The sequence below is a fragment of the Dryobates pubescens genome, chromosome 3 (genome assembly GCF_014839835.1).
Source record: "Dryobates pubescens isolate bDryPub1 chromosome 3, bDryPub1.pri, whole genome shotgun sequence".
Lineage (NCBI taxonomy): Eukaryota > Metazoa > Chordata > Aves > Piciformes > Picidae > Dryobates > Dryobates pubescens.
Genome location: NC_071614.1, coordinates 10,114,251 through 10,131,619, shown reverse-complemented (window position 1 = coordinate 10,131,619; position 17,369 = coordinate 10,114,251). Strand labels below are relative to the sequence as shown.

The window sequence follows — 17,369 nt, the reverse complement described above, 5'->3', positions numbered from 1 at the left end:
GAGTTTTAGTGTGGAAAAAAAAGAAAAAAAAGGAAACAAAAAAAAAAAAAGAAAAGAAAACAACAAACCCAAAGCAACCAAACCCCCAACCAGCAAACCAAACCAAAAAGAATCCCCTTAACATCTAAAACTAGGAGTAATGTACATCGTTCCACCTCATGGCCTTCTCTCCCAGACAATAAAATTGTTCCATGAGGGCCTTCCTTTTTTTGTTGTTTGTTTGTTTCTTTTCCTTTTGTGGTTGTTTCTTTTTTCCCCCCTTTCCTTCCATCCTTCCCTCCTTCCCTTTCCCTCTCCTTGCTGTAATAAAAGCAATGCAATGTAACAAAAGCATGTTGAAGCAGATTGTGTCTCACCTGACTCCTCCCCCCCACACCCCAACATATTTTGTCTCTGTTTTTTTTTGTTGTTTGTTTTTAATGCATCATATCTCAGAAATCAGTACCATTAAAGCCTTAAACATAAAACTAACTCCCATCTGAAAAAGGTACAAAAAGGCACATAAAATCCCAGTGCTTCTGTACTGTAAAATTCAAGTGTAACTGAGCTCAATATTGGGTTTGTGGTTTCGTTTTTGTTTTCCAAACAGCATTGGATCACTGATATTCCACGGAGCCCAAATTGGTTGGTGTGGTTTTGTTTTGTGGTTTGTTTTGTTTTTTGCAGCCTAAGCCAAAGCCTTCAGCAAGCACTTGTGCTAGTAGACTACAAAGTTAAAGCCTAGCTTCTCTGTATGCTTTTTTGGGGGGAATATCAGTTGAAATGTTTGTACTTGTCCAAGAACAAAGTTCCCTCTCGAGTTCAGTCGTCGCCGCCGCCGTACATATCGGCCAGCTTCTTGAAACGTGGGCCCCAGTCATTTAGGTAGTCATAGTCTTGCTCACCACCACTACTTGAGGAGTTAAGAGAGCTCAAGGATCCAGCAGTGGAGCCACTTCCTTCATAGTCAAAGACTAAGAGGGAGTCATAGGGTGGGGCTGTAGGGTCATTGTCAGCTGCTTTTAGTCCCTGCAAGAAGGAGAGAGAGAGAAAAAAATCAAGTTAAAGTTCTGCAGATGATAGACTCCAAGAATGTGAGGGGGTGGAAGGGAGCTCCAGAGACCATCCAGTCCAACCCTCCTGTCAGGGCAGGACCTAGGGCAGGTCACACAGGGACACATCCAGGCATGTACTGAATCATAGAATCATAGAATTGTTAGGGTTGGAAGGGACCTCAGGGATCAGCCAGTTCCAACCCCCCTGCCATGGGCAGGGACACCTCACACTACAGCAGGTTGTTCACAGCCACATCCAGCCTGGCCTTCAAAACCTCCAGGGATGAGGCTTCCACCATCTCCCTGGGCAACCTGTGCCAGGCTCTCACCACCCTCATGGGGAAGAACTTCTTCCTAACATCCAATCTGAATCTACCCATTTCTATTTTCTTTTCCCATTGCCCCTAGTCCCTGAAAATCTCCAGAGAAGGAGACTCCACAGCCTCTCTGGGCAGCCTGCTCCAGGGCTCTGCCACCCTGATGAGATGAGAGAGGTAAAACAACTGGAACATCCCAGTGCAGCTCTCTCTCAACCCTCATGCCTGGAAACCAAGTTCTTGCTCTTCTGCAATCCAGCTCAAACCAGAATTGCTGTGTTTGTTAACTCCAGCAAGACTTTCTTTTCAGCTCCTTTTGGAACAGCCAGGTTTCCAGCAGCACAGCCCTGGAATTTAGAATGCAGCTGCAAACACAGCTCTAACAAAAAACCTTAGGAGAACACCAGCACAGCATCAGGACCAACGCTAACAAACACACAGCTTCAGAGCCACCCAGCTCACAGCCTGCGGCACGAGCAGCGTGGGACTGCTTAGACAGACAGATGGGGAAGGAGAAACAGGCATGTTTGGAGAGATTCACTTCAGCAGCTATCTCCCATGGCCAAGAACAGAGCCAGGGACACTGCTGGCCTGCACTCCACCTGCCTGTGCCAAAAGCCATAGTTAGTGCTGTAGAATTCATGTACCTCTGCAGGCAGCTGTGGGGAAGGGAGACAGTATGTTGGCTTAACTCTTGTGTGCTTGCCCATCACCAGCCATAAGATGCCACCTGCTCTTCAGAAAACACACCAAGAATGGAGTGGATTGAAGATGGAAGAGGGGAGATTTAGACTGGAGATTAGAAAGACATTCTTTAAGAGTGAGGGTGGGGAGACACTGGAACAGGTTGCCCAGGGAGGTTGTGGGATGTCCCTTCTCTGGAGGTGTTCAAGGCCAGGCTGGATGAGACCTTGAGCAACTTGGGCTGGTGGGAGGTGTCCCTGCCCATGGCAGGAGGGTTGGAACTAAATGATAATTAGGGTCACTTCCAACCCAAACCATCGTGTGATTCTGTGGATCTTCAACATACAAATGTCCTGTGTGACACCAGAGTCCAGCAGGGACACCAGGGACTGCAGCAGTGGATGTGCCCTCCTTGGAACTGTTCAAGGCCAGGTTGGATAGGGCCTTGAGCAAGCTGAGCTAGTGTCAGAACTAGATGGTCTTTAAGGTCCCTTGAATACTTGGACATGAGGAACCAGAAATGGTTAGAATCTTGCATTTAGTTTCCATGTCATAGAATGGTTTGGGTAGGAAGGGACTTTACAGATCCATCTAGTTCTTACACCTTCCACTAGCCCAGCTTTCTCAAGGCCCTATCCAACCTGGTCTTAAACAGGTTCAGGGAGGGAGCATCTGCAACTACCCTGGGCAACCTGTTCCAGTGTCTCCCCACCCTCACTCCAAAGAGGGTGTGGGGGTTGAAGGGACCTCTTGAGATCATCTAATCCAACTCTTCTGCTGTGGTCACCTAGCATGGGGAAAGTAGGGAAAGAACCACAGTGCTTAGAGAGAAAACCTCTTCTCTGTTTTCTAAACACCCAGTTTAATTTTAGAACATGAGATAATTGCTCTGTGCTTGTCCTGGGAAGATTTACAAGGTGAATACAAAAAGGCTGGAGCCTGAAGCTAAAAGGCCCTCTTGTGTTTTGGGGTTTTTCAGCCTCTCAGTTCCCTCCACAGGGCTGGCAATGCTTTTCCAAGATGCTTTTCCACTTTAAGCAGGATCTACTCTGGCAGCCACTGACAAGGGATAATAAATCTTCTGGAAGTCTCTAAGGGTAAGATAAGATTTTAAGTGACTCCACTGTTAATTTTAAGCAGGGCTGTTTGGGCTGGCTGCATTTTTAATTTTTAATGTTCATTCCTCCACAGAATGGTTTTATTAGACCCACAGTTGCTGTCAAGGATTGAGTGTGCCTCCTTCAAAGTATTTACCACACTCTGTGCAGAAGCGTGGTCTGTTCTCAGTTGCGCTTAAGTCTTGGGACAGAATGGAAATGGGAGCTGGGTTTGCTTCTAGAAATACTTATACAGGCAAATCCATTCAGTACAGCATGTGCCACTGATCAGGTAGAAGAGAACCACAGAATCAACCAGGATGGAAAAGACCTCAGAGATCATCAAGTCCTAATTACCTAATACCTAACACCTCCTGACAACTAAACCACGGCTCCAAGTGCCACATCCAATCCTTTTGGAACACCTCCAGGGACAGTGACTTCACCACCTCCCTGGGAAAGAACCTTGGTTCTTTATTGCCAAACCAAGAAGCACTTGGGGATATTAGTTGATCGAAAAGTCAACATGAGCTGGAAATGAGCACTTGCAGCCCAGAAGGTAGCCGTGTCCTGGGCTGCAGCAAAAGCACTGTGACCAGCAGGATTGGCAAGGTGATTCTGCTCCTTTGCTCTGCCCTAGTGAGATCCCACCTGCAGCATTGCATCCAGTTCTGGTGCCCCCAACACAAGAAGGACCTGGAACTGTTGGAGCAGATCCAGAGGAGGCCATGAGGATGATCAGAGGGCTGGAGAATCTCCCCTATGGGGACAGGCTGAGAGAGTTGGGGCTGTTCAGCCTGGAGAAGAGAAGGCTCTGGAGAGACCTAAAGAGGGCTACAAGAAAGCTGAAAAGGGACTTTTCACAAGGGCCTGCAGTGATGGGATGAGAGGGAATGGATTGAAACTCGAGGTGGGCAGATTGGGACTGTAGATTAGGAAGAAATTCTTTCCAGTGAGAGTGGTGAGACACTGGAACAGGTTGCCCAGGGAGGTTGTGGAAGACTCCTCCCTGGAGGTGTTCAGAGCCAGGTTGGATGAGGCCTTGAGCAAGCTGGTCTAGTGGGAGGTGTCCCTGCTCATAGCAGGAGGGTAAGGACTGGATGATCTTTAAGGTCCCCTCCAAGCTAAACCACCTAATGAATCTGTCTAAAATAATTCAGAAGCCTGCAAAATGTACCTAAAATAATTCTGCCAATCAGTGGTGGAAAGGCCCAGCCCATGCACCAAGCTAATGCCCTCTAATCAAGAACACAGCCTGGGCTTAAAATGGTGGTTTCATGTAGTACAACAACATCAAGCAGGTTATTAATAGCCTGCATTAGAAGCCTAATTTTGAATTATCTGATAAGAATAATTGGTGATGCTTGTTATCTTCCTCTTTGGAGTTCTCCATCCTGACAGCCGTAACAAGGACAAAAGATCTGAGATCTGGGAAAGGCAAGCAGCAAGTTTGGGAAGATTTCCCTTCTCCAGTTTCAAAGCTGGAAATAGTTCTAAGGCTCAATTTCTCACTTCAACTTTTGCTGCTGTGGCAGAAATGTAACTTTTCTTCTTAGGCAGCAACTGGCCTTGTGGTATTTACACTTTCCCTTAAGCCTGCCTGGGGTGACAGACACCCCTGCTTTCTGAACACAGGTGACAAGGAAGGAGAATAAATGCCACTTGAGCTTAAGGAGTGCTGAGGTATGAATCCCAGGTATCAGTGTGTGAAAGTCATGCTGAAAGGCAGCTTGGAGAAGATGTCATTTCCCTGCAGTCCTGCCCAGTAACAGTCAATCATAAGACACTAATTTACTGAAAATCAGAGAACAAAACCTTTTCCTACATCACTGCAGCAATTCTGCTGCCTATCAGCCAGCCATGGCAAGGAGGCAGGCAGCCTCTCTCCCCCTGTCCCTTATTCCAAAGGGAAAGCTGGATTTGTTTTTTTCTTTCCCTGCAATTTGCTGCTGGTATCATGAAAGCACTCAAAAAGAAAACTGCTTTTGAGCTACTGACTGGCAAGGTAGCAGAGAATCATAGAGTTGTTGGGGCTGGAAGGGACCTCAAGGATCAGCCAGTACCACCCCCCCTGCCATGGCCAGGGACACCTACAGCAGGTTGCTCACAGCCACATCCAGCCTGGCTGCAAAAACCTCTAGGGATGAGGCTTCCACCACCTCCCTGGGCAACCTGTGCCAGGCTCTCACCACCTTCATGGGGAAGAACTTCTTCCTAACATCCAATCTGAATCTACCCACTTCTATTTTTGTCCCATTCCTCCCAGTCCTATCACTCCCTGACACCCTAAAAGTCCCTCCCCAGCTTGCTTGCAGGCCCCCTCAAAATACCGGAAGGCCACAATAAGGTCATCTCAGTAACAAATTCACTGTTTCAGAGGCTGTGCTTGCTGTGTGAATCCAGCTCCTTCAGACAACACAGCCAGTGGCCACGTTACAGAGGTGCTGCTCCAGCTGCACAGCCCAAGTTACACTGACATCTGCACCTGTCTTCTGCTTAACAGTTCCTCGGTCGCAGCATAATGACTGAACTTGCTAACTCTTCAAATGATGACCAAGATTCCTGCTCTTCTTGTGGGGCAAGTTACACACTAAAATCACAAAGGCATGCAACAAAACTTCCACTTTCCTTCTGCTAAGCACAGTCCCTGCACCTACCCAGTGCCCTGCTCCACTTTGCTGCTGGGTTCTACAGCCCCTCCAAAGCTGGAACGACTGGATGTCAGCTTGGCAGTGATCTGGCTTATGAAGCTCCTGTTGGTTCCAGTACTGCCACCTTTCTTGGCTTTCTGTGCCATCCCTTCCAGTGGGAGGTACCACAACCTGCTGTACTGGCACAACTGAAAAGGCAACAAATGGCTGCCAAGAACGTCTCCTCCTGATTTTGCTGCCATGGCATTGTCAACCACCACTGAAGAGATCTCTCAGTTCTTCCCAGATGTGTCCCAGAATCTGAGAGTGGCAGAGCTGTTACAGTTATTTGGTTTACAGTTTCTTGATCTGAAAAGCCAAAGTTTTTACTAGAGAGAGAATCTTGTTCAACAACAGAACTGCTGGAGCCCATAGTTGGGATGAGGTGATCCTGCTGTAAGGCAGTGACACAAGTCACGCTTCCTTGCTTTTGCTACACCACCAACACACAACAAGCAGTCAGTGAAGAGCCATGGCAATACAGAAGTCAGCTGAGACCCAAGCCAGACTGAGCAAGGATCCAAACTAGAGGAAGGTAGGTTCAGATTAGATGTTAGGAAGAAGTTCTTCCCCATGAGGGTGGTGAGAGCCTGGCACAGGTTGCCCAGGGAGGTGGTGGAAGCCTCATCCCTGGAGGTTTTTGCAGCCAGGCTGGATGTGGCTGTGAGCAACCTGCTGTAGTGTGAGGTGTCCCTGGCCATGGCAGGGGGGGTTGGACCTGGCTGATCCTTGAGGTCCCTTCCAACCCTAACAATTCTATGATTCTAAAGTGTCCCTGCCCATGGCAGGGGGGTTGGAACTAGATGATCCTTAAGGTCCCTTCCAACCTTGGCAATTGTGTGATTCTGAGTAGCAATCTCACTTTTCCCCCCTTCCTCTTCAATATCTATCATGGCAACCATCACAAAGGAGGAGATAAGGGGAAGAAAAGGAGAAAGGAGAGTGCCTTGTGTGAGGCACCTGTTAAAAAGGGCTTGTGGTCATAGGATGTGGAGGGTGGTTTACAGTGAGGGTAGTGAGACAGGTTGCCTAGGGAGGTTGGGGATGTCCTCTCCCTAGAGGTGTTCAAGGCCAGGTTAAATGAGGCCTTAAGCAACCTGGTCTAGTGGAAGGTGTCCCTGCCCATGGCAGGGGGTTTGGAACTGGCTGATCCTTAAGGTCCCTTCCAACCCTAACAATTCTATGTTTCTAAAGTGTCCCTGTTCATGGCAGTAGGGTTGGATCTAGATAATCCTTGAGGTCCCTTCCAACCCAAACCATTCTATGATCCTATGAGGAACAACAGTAACCTCCGGTTATAACTCCCTCAGTACACACAGCATTCTTGTCTCAAAGCAAGGGAAAACAAACCCCTCAAACTCCTGACCTAACATGAAACATTACAAAAATCTACTGCTTTTATGTTCATTAATCCTACTACCTAATCAGATTGTGCAGACTTTTGATGAGAAGCAAAGGATGAAGAGAGCCCTACAGGGAAATACAAACTACTGTTTAAATCTGGAACCATCTTTTACTTGATAAGGAGAACGAGAAAACCCTGAGGGACTCTGTTCTGGTTGGAGGTGCACTGTAACCACAAACACTTACTAGGAATGAATTGAGGGTCCTCCAGGTCCTCATGGGATGAGCCCTTCAGTTTGCAATTCAAATTTAGTTTACCTCAGGCTATGTCCTCTATTGATCAGAAAGAGATTCTTCACCACAGACTCTCCACCACAATACAATTTGGTTCAGATTTCTAGGGACAGCAGAGGTTGTTCTTGAAAACACAATTAACAAAACTAAATTCAAGCAGGCCTGACTCACCCTGTCCTGCAAAGCCTGACTATTCCAAGTGCTAATTATGCTCCACACTCAGCAGGTTATGTTTCAAAAGGCTCAAAATGAAACCCAAAGTCTACAGAGGATTCTATGTAACACATGACTTATTTCACTGACTTGTCTGCACACTGGACTGGAAGAAAAGGAGGTTTTTTTTCCCTTCCTCCCCTTAAATTAGAGAGTCATCTACCCATTGAAACAGACAAAACAAGAAAGCCCCTGAAGTCATTTAGCCTATGTCTGCAAAACATCATTTGATTATCAGGCACCTCTGGAACCTTCCTTAGAAACTTCATAGCTCTCTCTATATTAACTTTTTAAGTGGTATCAAAGTATTTGGAAGTTTTTTTATCATACTTTAACTTGGTTTTCAACTGAGAAGTCCTTAGAAGACTCCCTGACACCCTAAAAAGTCCCTCACCAGCTTTCCTGTAGGCCCCCTTAGGATATTGGAAGACCCCTCAGAGCCTTCTCTTCTCCAGACTGAACAACCTCAACTCCCTCAGTCTGTCTCCATAGGAGAAGAGCTGCAGCCCTCTGATCATCATTGTGGCTCTTCCCTGGACACATTCCAGCATGTCCATATCTTTCTTGTAATAGGGGCTCCAGAACTGGTCAGAGTACTGCGCTTTTTTGGCTTTCCAAGAGAATCACCCTTGTCCTGGCTCTGCAAGAGCTGCTTTGAGGACAAGAAAAAGCAGGGTGTTGAGGATCATGGGTTCTTCCCAACTGCCGGCCAGGTGGGAAGTGTCTGCTTACAGCTGTGTGAGAACAGGATGGGAAACTCTAAACTCCAGTTGTCTGGAAGAAGATGAGGAAGCACAAGGAAGTGTGTGCATGCTGCCTTGGCCAACAGAAGGAGCCTTTTATTGTCCCACACCTCCACTGTTTTCCAAAAGCCAATTGCAACAGCAATATGTGGAAGCACAAGGCATGGAAAAGAAATCCTCTTTCAGGCACCTAATACAGCTCCTCCACAAACCTGCAGCCTCCTAAAATGGCTTTTGAGAATGTTTCCTGCTAGCCACCTCCCTACAGGTTTGTTGCTGTGTATTTCAAAGGGAGCAGATACAAATGTTGTGCAGCTTGCCAATAGAGAAGACTTCAATTTATCTGCCTCACTTTCCCTTGAAACAAACAAGAACAGGTTTGCAACAACAGTTCTACAAATACTCTGCAGTACTTGCCACGGAAAATGTGAGAAATAGGAGGAAAAATAATCAGAGAATCATAGAATCAATAAGGTTGGAAAAGACCTGAGAGATCATCAAGTCCAACCTGTCACCCAACACCTCCTGAGAAGAGACCAATCCCCTCCCGGCTACAACCACCCTTCAGGTAGTTGTAGAGAGCAGTAAGGTCTCCCCTGAGCCTCCTCTTCTCCAGGCTAAGCAACCCCAGCTCCCTCAGCCTCTCCTCACAGGGCTGTGCTCCAGACCCCTCCCCAGCTTTGTTGCCCTTCTCTGGACACCTTCCAGCAACTCAACATCTTTCTTAAACTGAGGAGCCCAGAACTGGACACAGGACTCAAGGTGTAGCCTAACCAGCGCTGAGCACAGGGCACAATGACTTCCCTGCTCCTGCTGGCCACACTGTTCCTGATACAGGCTAAGTTGCCATTGGCCTTCTTGACCACCTGGGCACACCACTGGCTCATGTTCAGCCAGCTGCTAACCAGAAGCTACTACTATTCACCTACAGATTAGAGCTTACTTTTAAGTAGCTCATTTTGAGTTGGTGTTTTCCAGAGAGCACAAGAGATTTAGGGCTGATCAGTGACAGAAATAATGGAAAGAATATTTGCAGGAGCATTTCTTTCAGCACTGTGAGTTATCTGGTGCAGCCTGACTCTTACTTGCATTTATCTTTATTAGACTGAAAAATCACAGATAATGCAAAGACTTTCAAAGCACTGTGACAAGCATTAAAAGAACTTACAGAACACTTAATTTAGCTGCCCTGCTCACTAATCATATTTGATGGAACTCTTTTGGTCTTGCTGAAGGTATTGAATTTCCACCATTATCTGGATTCAAAGGGTAATGTCTGAGGAAAATGAAAATGAACTTCTCCCATTATTAAATTACTGGGAATTAATAAATGAATTTAGGCTAAACCAATAACTTTGTTACTCTATTTATTACTTAGAACCCATAGAAGAAGCCTGCTTGGAGATACCGTGGTTGCAGCTGATAACATATTATGAATGTAATTAATACAAGCATCCAGAAGCTAATTGATAGATCTTCCCTTTCTGTTGGAATGAGTTAATTCACTCTGCCTGCACTTTAAGGGAGGATATTTACTTCTATCTAGCAAGACAAGTTTAATTGTCCAAGTAAGTTTTTCAAAGTTATGATGTTCAAACACAACAGCTCCTCAGGCAGAGCACAACTGGCAGAACAGATCACATGAGAGGAGGAAATTCTGTTCTCCTTTACCTCATTAATGAAGTCCCCAATGTCCCCAGGATGAGGAGCAGCTGATCTGACTGGGTACTGAGGTTCTGCATGGATTGGCCTCTCATCAAGACGTCTGATTCCAACAGGTTTGATGGCATCTGGTTCCACAGTGTCGGGCTGCTGGAGCTGGCTCAAGTCATAATCCTGCAAAATAGGAAAGAAAGAGGAGGATGTTAGGAGAATTTCAAACAGTATCTGTCAGGGGGAAACATGAGGAGGAGACAAAAAAAAAATGCAGAGTGTCATTTCAGCAGAAGTCCTGCGCTCAGGATTGGAATGCTTCCTGAGCAGAAGTCAGCAACACTGCTATTTGCATACCAACAGGAAGCTGTTTGATTTATACTCCCTGAATCCCCTGTTTTGATTCTATTCCATCAGATTTGCAGAGCTTCTCCTGAGTTTTCCATTGAGAAGCAAGGATTTGAGCAGTGCTATTAAGAGACTAAACGCTTTGCCTCGTAATGATGATTTACTGCACGCAGCAAAGATGCCAAATCCAACTCCTCTTTTTTGAAGCAAGTGAGTAGCAGACATTTTCATTCTGAGGGGCAAGCACACTGCTCTGCAGCACTTCTTAAACTCCTTCTTTGAAGGTATTATGACTCCTTGTTGATTTCATGTGGCTTCCATAATATGAAAGCCAAAGGGGAAGAAGAGGAAAAAAAAATGTCATATAAGAAGTACAAAGCTCCTCAGATTTGGCCTTAATTCTAAGCACTTTCTAAAGATTAGTGGTGGATCTGTTCATTAAGTACTTGATGCTGCAGTTTCCAGCTCTGGCAGGCTGATGAAGCTAGCACAGCACCGTGAATTCCAATCAGCAGGATGTATGGACGGAACGGTTTTAATTAGATGAGTGTTGATGCATTTGAGATAGGTATGCCTGAATACTGGCTGTACAGTGTGGTGCATTCCAGCATTGTCATTCACCTCACTGCTGTCATGTCTAGAAGGCAGCCATGCCCTAGGATGCCTTTGTGGAAGGCACTGGTAAAAAAAATGCAGGACAAAGAACTGGGCTTAAAGGCTTAAACTAAAGCCATTCACTAACTACCAGTAGACTGGGGCTCATGCCAGCTCTACTGAATGCCAGATACCCTGCCCCACAAATAATCCAAGCACTTGAGGGGCATCCTAAATAAGCTCCTTTATCATCAGTCTCCATTTTTAAACACTGTTCTGGTAGAAAAAAAAAAGTCTTATTTCTAGTCTTAACTTGCTGGGAGTTGTACAGATACCTGCATCTGCACTGGTCCCTAACTGGTTCTTGAAGAAAGGAATGCAAGCATTTACTTCTGCTATCACCTCCTGGGATGCAGCTCCTTTTTGAGAGCATTACCTACCGTGACCCCCAAACGAGACTTTTCAGCAGGAGAAGAGGTCTGCTGACAGCAGTGAGGGTAGTTAGCTGGGGGAACTGTAACTGACTAACAAATCCACTGTGCTGCCTAATGTGCTCCTTGGGTCCTCAGCTGGCTGCACACAAATATATAGCCCCCAAAAAAGGTGGAACAGCTCCACTGAGATCTGAGAATGCAGTTTCATATGCTTTAATTAGATTACAAGTTCCTTGGGGAAGAGCTTGAGCTTCTACCTTTAGGTTCTTTAGGTAGCAAATGGAATATTAAGTGATCTCCATGCAGTGATATGAACTGGGGAACACAACTTTTTATCCTTTCCTGCTTGAGAGGGTACAGCAAAGGGCTACAAAGATGATTAGGGGACTAGAACATCTCTCCTGTGAAGAAAGGCTGAGGGACTTGGGGCTCTTTAGCCTGGAGAAGAGAAGACTGAGTGGGGATCTCATCAATGCTTATCAATACTTCAAGGGTGGGTGTCAGGAGGATGGGGCCAGGCTTTTTTCAGTGGTGTCCAGTGACAGAGGTAATGGGCAGAAGTTTGAACACTGAAAGTTTCATCTAAACATGAGGAGGAACATCTTTGAGGGTGATAGAGCACTGAAACAGGCTGTCCAGAGAGCTGGTGGAGTCTCCATCTCTGGAGCCATTCAAAACCGACCTGGATACCATTCTGTGCAACCTGTTCTAGGTGAACCGGCTCTGGCAGAGGGGTTGGACTCGATGATCTCCAGAGTTCCCTTCCACCCCCTATGATTCTGTGACTCCCTTTTTATTTCATTTATTATCAAACACAGAAGAACATGTACAAGAATGCTTTTCATACCCATCCCAAAAGATAAAAGAAGGGAAAGACTAACAGGGAGAAATGAAAACCAGAGGTTTTTTAACACTAAGGATTTAATTATGGAGGAATTTGAATGGCCAAATGACAACGTACTAACACGAATCATGGAATTGTTAGGGTTGGAAGGGACCTCAAGGACCAACCAGTTCCAACCCCCCTGCCATGGGCAGGGACACCTCACACTAGATGAGGTTGCTCAGAGCCACTGTGGTCATTTCAGTTTTATAAAGACCAAATGTCTTTTCCATCCACTCTCACACACACACAATTCTTTTCCTGATCAGTGGTCACTCAGAAATTAAATATGAATCAAGTCAGTCAGCCTAGTATCTCAACACCTAAGGACATCCTCTTGAGTGCTTGTTCAATTTGAGACATCTCCAAGCTCTACAGCTAAAAAGACAGCAAAGATTGCCATCTGGCAAGGCAACAGCGGTGCAGAAGGTGTCCTTACGTGGGCTCCTGCTTTGGGTTTCTTTTCTAGGATGATTTATGACACTGCCATCTAGCCTTCTATCAGAGGAAATTTATTTTGCAGGTCTATTAGTGTCTGGACAGGAAGAGCAGAACCATTGTGCTTATTACCACAGGCTCTCAAATCTCTCCTATCATTAAAATCAATACTAAGTGTCCACCAGTCAGGTACGGCAAAGTCATCCACCACCTCCCCAAACTGGCTCAGTGTTGGCCAAACAGCATCGTGCAATGACTCCAGCTGTTTCCACATTCTGTCTAGAGTCAACTCTATTCAATAATTGCAAAGTAAAAGAAGGAAAAAGGTTTTTAAAAAGCCAAGGCTAGGCTGTTTAGGACTGCTGAAATTCCATCTCTTCACTCAATGGTGAAAGCTTTTCATGTCTTACACCTACAGCTCCTGAAGACGCACTGGTGCCTCTCAAGCAGAGTTAAGATAGTTCACAGCCAAGTGGAAAGCTGTGCCACATCAGAAAGCAAGCAAGAGATGCTGGGGTAGGCTGGGACAGCCAGCCTGGAGCTACATTCTGGGTCATTATTTGTACTCTGGTCCGATGGCAGTGGTATTTATAATTAATTGATCACAGTCAGTTACAGATTTCTTTGTTCTTTGTTCTTACTGTGTATGATACTCAGTTTCAGGACAAGTCAACAATGTTTTGTCTTTACTCCAACCTTTATCCATATAACCTGTTCATAATTAAAACCTGCTGGGGGACTAATGAGGAACAAGCTTAGGCCCTCCATTGGAAATGTACTTGAGCCAAGGTTGTGAGCATCTAATTCCTATGGCTGCCAATTTTTGTCTGAGGTATTTATTTCCTTTTATTTATGCTCTTCAGCCCTAACTCCAGCAATGCAGAACACAAACCTCTTTCCCTTCCTTCAGGGGGGATACAAGCAAATCCAACCTGAGAGTCTTGAGGTTTTTCCTCCTCAAGCTTCTGAACAAGCTTCACTTGTTGATGAAAGGGAAAAACCTAAGTATTAGTTGTTCTGTGTTGGAAGGTTGCTAAGATGTGTTAGTTTGCTCCCATTTTGCATCCAGCAAAAATTCTGGCCTTTAGAACCCAGGTACCTAGACCAACCTGACTGTACAGATCTATAGCCAACAGGGAAACAGAAACCTCCCATTCCATGACAGGGATCTAATGAAGTAAAGTGAATGATTCCATGTCCTTCTGGTTATCTCTGCTACCACTGATGAGACAAGAGTTATCTTTTACCTAACTGGTGGTTTCAAGAGATGACAGCCTTAATGCTTTCTTCAATATAACTCTCTTGATGTACCCACCAGCACTTCTGCCTCTGTGGTCCCCAGCATCACTATCTGCTCATGTTAAAACTCCCCTGACAGCTGTATTGAAGCAGAAAAACACTTCTGCTTTTGGTTTGCTTTTAAGAAAGAAAATCAAGTCACAATGTACTGAAAGGGCATTTCAGCAGAAGCTGAATCTTGTGAAATTAAACAAATATCCAAACCCCCACAGACAACCCCACCAGCCCACTCCAAGCTGATTACAAGCACTGACCTTATTAGCTCTTCACTTAGTTGTAGACAGCTTTAAGCAAAGACTTACATCATTACTCTCACCTCACATTCCTGAAAGGTGAGATCCCAGTGAGACAGTGCTAAATGTCAAAAGCACCTAGCCAAGCTCTACAAATTAACCACTCCACCAGATGTGTGGGCAGAAGGGTCCAAAACCCCCAAAAGTACCTCTTAAAGAACTTCCATGTAGCAGCTGGAAGCACAGGCTGAGAATCTCCACTTCAACAGAAGAAATACCCAGAACAGAAGAAAAGGGCATTTTATATTCCCCAGTAATCACTGATTTGCAAAGAAACAAGATAATGCAGCCTTCAAAATTTCTTGCCTTAAACAACTTCCTCCTGAGCAAGGCAATATTCATTTAACAGTACTTAAGTAACACTCCCTCACACAGCAGTCAGCAGTTACAGCAGTAGGAGAAAGGTCTTTTTAACCACCTTGCTTTCTGACTTTAGAGTCATAGAATGTGTTGGGATGGAAGAGAACTTCAAAGGTCATCTAGTCCAACCCTGTTGCAGTGAGCAGGGACATCCTCCACTAGATCAGGTTGCCCAGAGCCCTGTCAAGCCTGATCTTGAGTATCTCCAGGGATGAGGCCTCAATTACTTCCCCTGGGCAACCTGTTCCAGTGTTCCACCACCCTCATGGTGCAGAACTTGTTCCTAACATCCAATCTAATCTGCTCTTCCCTCATTTCAAACCATTGCCCCTAATCCTATCACTACAGGCCTGTGCAAACAGTCCCTCTCCAGTCTTCTTGCAGTATCCCTTCAGGTATTGGAAGGCCACTATTGGGTCTCCCTGGAGCCTTCTCTTCTCCAGGCTGAACACTCCAGCTCCCTCAGCCTGTGCTTGTAGCAGAGGTGCTCCAACCTCATCTTTGCAGCCTCCTCTGGACCCACTCCATCAGTCCACGTCCTTCCTGTGCTGAGGGCTCCAGAGCTGGACACAGCACTGCAGGTGAGATCTCACCAGAGCAGAGCAGTGTGGCAGAATCTCTCTCCACCTCTGGCCATGCTGCTTTTGATGCAGCCCATTTGCCTTCTGGGCTGCAAGTGCACACTGCTGGCTCATGCCCAGCTTCTCATCCACCATCATCCTCAAGTTCTGTTCTGCAATCTCATCACTGAGAGAGTTGTTAGCCATTGGAAAGTGCTGCCCAGGGAGGTGGTGGAGTCCCCATCCCTGGAGGTGTTCAAGAGGGGATTGGACGTGGCACTTGGTGCCATGGTTTAGTCATGAGGTCTGTGGTGACAGGTTGGACTTGATGATCCTCGAGGGCTCTTCCAACCTTGGTGATTCTGTGATTCCACAGCCTGTATTGATATCTAGGATTGCCCTGACCTAGGTGCAAGTCCTTGCACTTGGCCTTACTGAACCTCATGAGGTCCTCTTCAGCTCACCTCTGCAACCTGTCCAGGTCCCTCTGGATGGCACCTATCTCATCAACCACCCCACTCAGTTTTCACCAGATTCCACCATCCCCCAAAATGAAAGAAAGCAACAGGGATAGGCCAAGAAGCAGGAGTTTTTCAGAAGCTTCTGGTGTTAGAAAGTTAACTTTTTCCCCCCTGGACTGGCTGTTGTGGTTGTGTTTGCATTTTAGAAGACTGATTTAAGTTCTTGGGTAAAAACTTCATGCAGTAAACATTTATTTACAGTAACTTGATCTGCTTTGGATGAATGCATCCTGGAACACTCCAAAGCAGAACTGCAAACAACAAAAGCAGATCCTAAACTATAAACTACTATGCAGACACAGGATTGATTTCTTTCCAGACAGGAAAACTCTGTAAACATTGGAATATGTTACACCTACATCGAGCTTTGCACTACTAAGAAGTAGTAAGAGTCATACTAAGTACATCCAACCTGACTGCCACATTCATTAATGATTTATGAATCTCTTCTCTCAGAGCTCTCAGCACTACCATTTCCTGGCCTGTCATTAGGCTGTGTTATGTACAATGTTATATACATTTAGGGATGACTTGGGGTGGGTTTTTTCCCCCCACCTTGTACAGAAATAAAGCTTTGGCTATGGATGAATCACAGGCCTGAGCATAATGAGAAATACAAACCCATTCTCTCATTTTCAAAGGATGCAGCCTTTCAAATAAACATGAAAGAACACATCTGTCCTCGTGCAAGAAAGGATTTAATTGTCATCAGATCACTTAATTTGATGGGGAGGGCTGTGTCATTCACCACAAAAATCAGCTGCAGTGGTTTCAGGGCATGGGAAGCAGCAGTGGTAGAAGCTTGCATTTCACCCACCCCTTGTACAGAATGGAGCTTTAGTGTAAATCCAGTTTTACTGCTGGCTTAAGAGAGCAAACTCTGCCTTGAAATGCCTATGGATAAAACACATGTTCTGCTTTGCCTTTGTGTTCCAAAGACAATTACTGTCGACTCCAATAGAGAAATGGGATGGGGAAGCAAGGAAAGAAGTATTTTACAGAGCTGAATTTATCCATCTGCTGAAGCCTTTTAAAAACAAAGTGGGGAAAAAAGGTAAAAGCCAGTCCTGCTGTACCCCCCAAACATCAGCCTAAAAATCTGAGAGGCATTTGTACAGAAAATACTGCCTGAGCTCTGCAAAATGCTCTGACCATCCCTCAATCTTAACAGCTCCTGAAATAATGGTGCTCCAAGACCAGCACAGCACAGAGGACTGCCTAGATGGAAGCTGCAGGTGGGAGGCCACTTAAAATGCCTGCACTAACAGTTGCTCTGTATTTGCCACTCGCTTTTTGGATCACTTTCTGCCATCTTGCCTTTCCTGCTTGCTCTTATTACAGATGCATCTGGAGTACTACAAGTTAACCATTTTTAAGGTAACCAGAAGCAAGCTTATCTGTGCTAATAATGAGCAAGGTAAAAGTTAAAACTCCAGCTGCAGATAAAACAGGAGGTTCTAGGCAAGATAAAATAAAACACATAGCCACTTTGTAATGGGATTATGGAAACATTACTTTCTGTGTGAGGAGATAAAAGGTTCACCAAGGAGTGACAGCAGTTCCCCCACAG

General features: G+C 45.6%; 1 protein-coding gene across 2 annotated transcripts in view; it reads right to left on the bottom strand.

Annotated features, from left to right (window-relative positions):
- Positions 1-653: 653 nt before the first annotated feature.
- CDH2 (cadherin 2) overlaps positions 654-17,369 on the bottom strand; it is a 150,616-nt gene continuing 133,900 nt past the window's right edge. For both annotated transcript variants that reach the window (XM_054179650.1, XM_054179651.1), the window contains exons 15-16: positions 10,088-10,252; positions 654-1,008 (exon numbers count right to left, since the gene is read on the bottom strand). In XM_054179650.1, the coding sequence (XP_054035625.1) occupies positions 802-1,008; positions 10,088-10,252 (372 nt within the window). In that variant the 3' untranslated portion in view covers positions 654-801. The remainder of the gene's footprint in view (positions 1,009-10,087; positions 10,253-17,369) is intronic.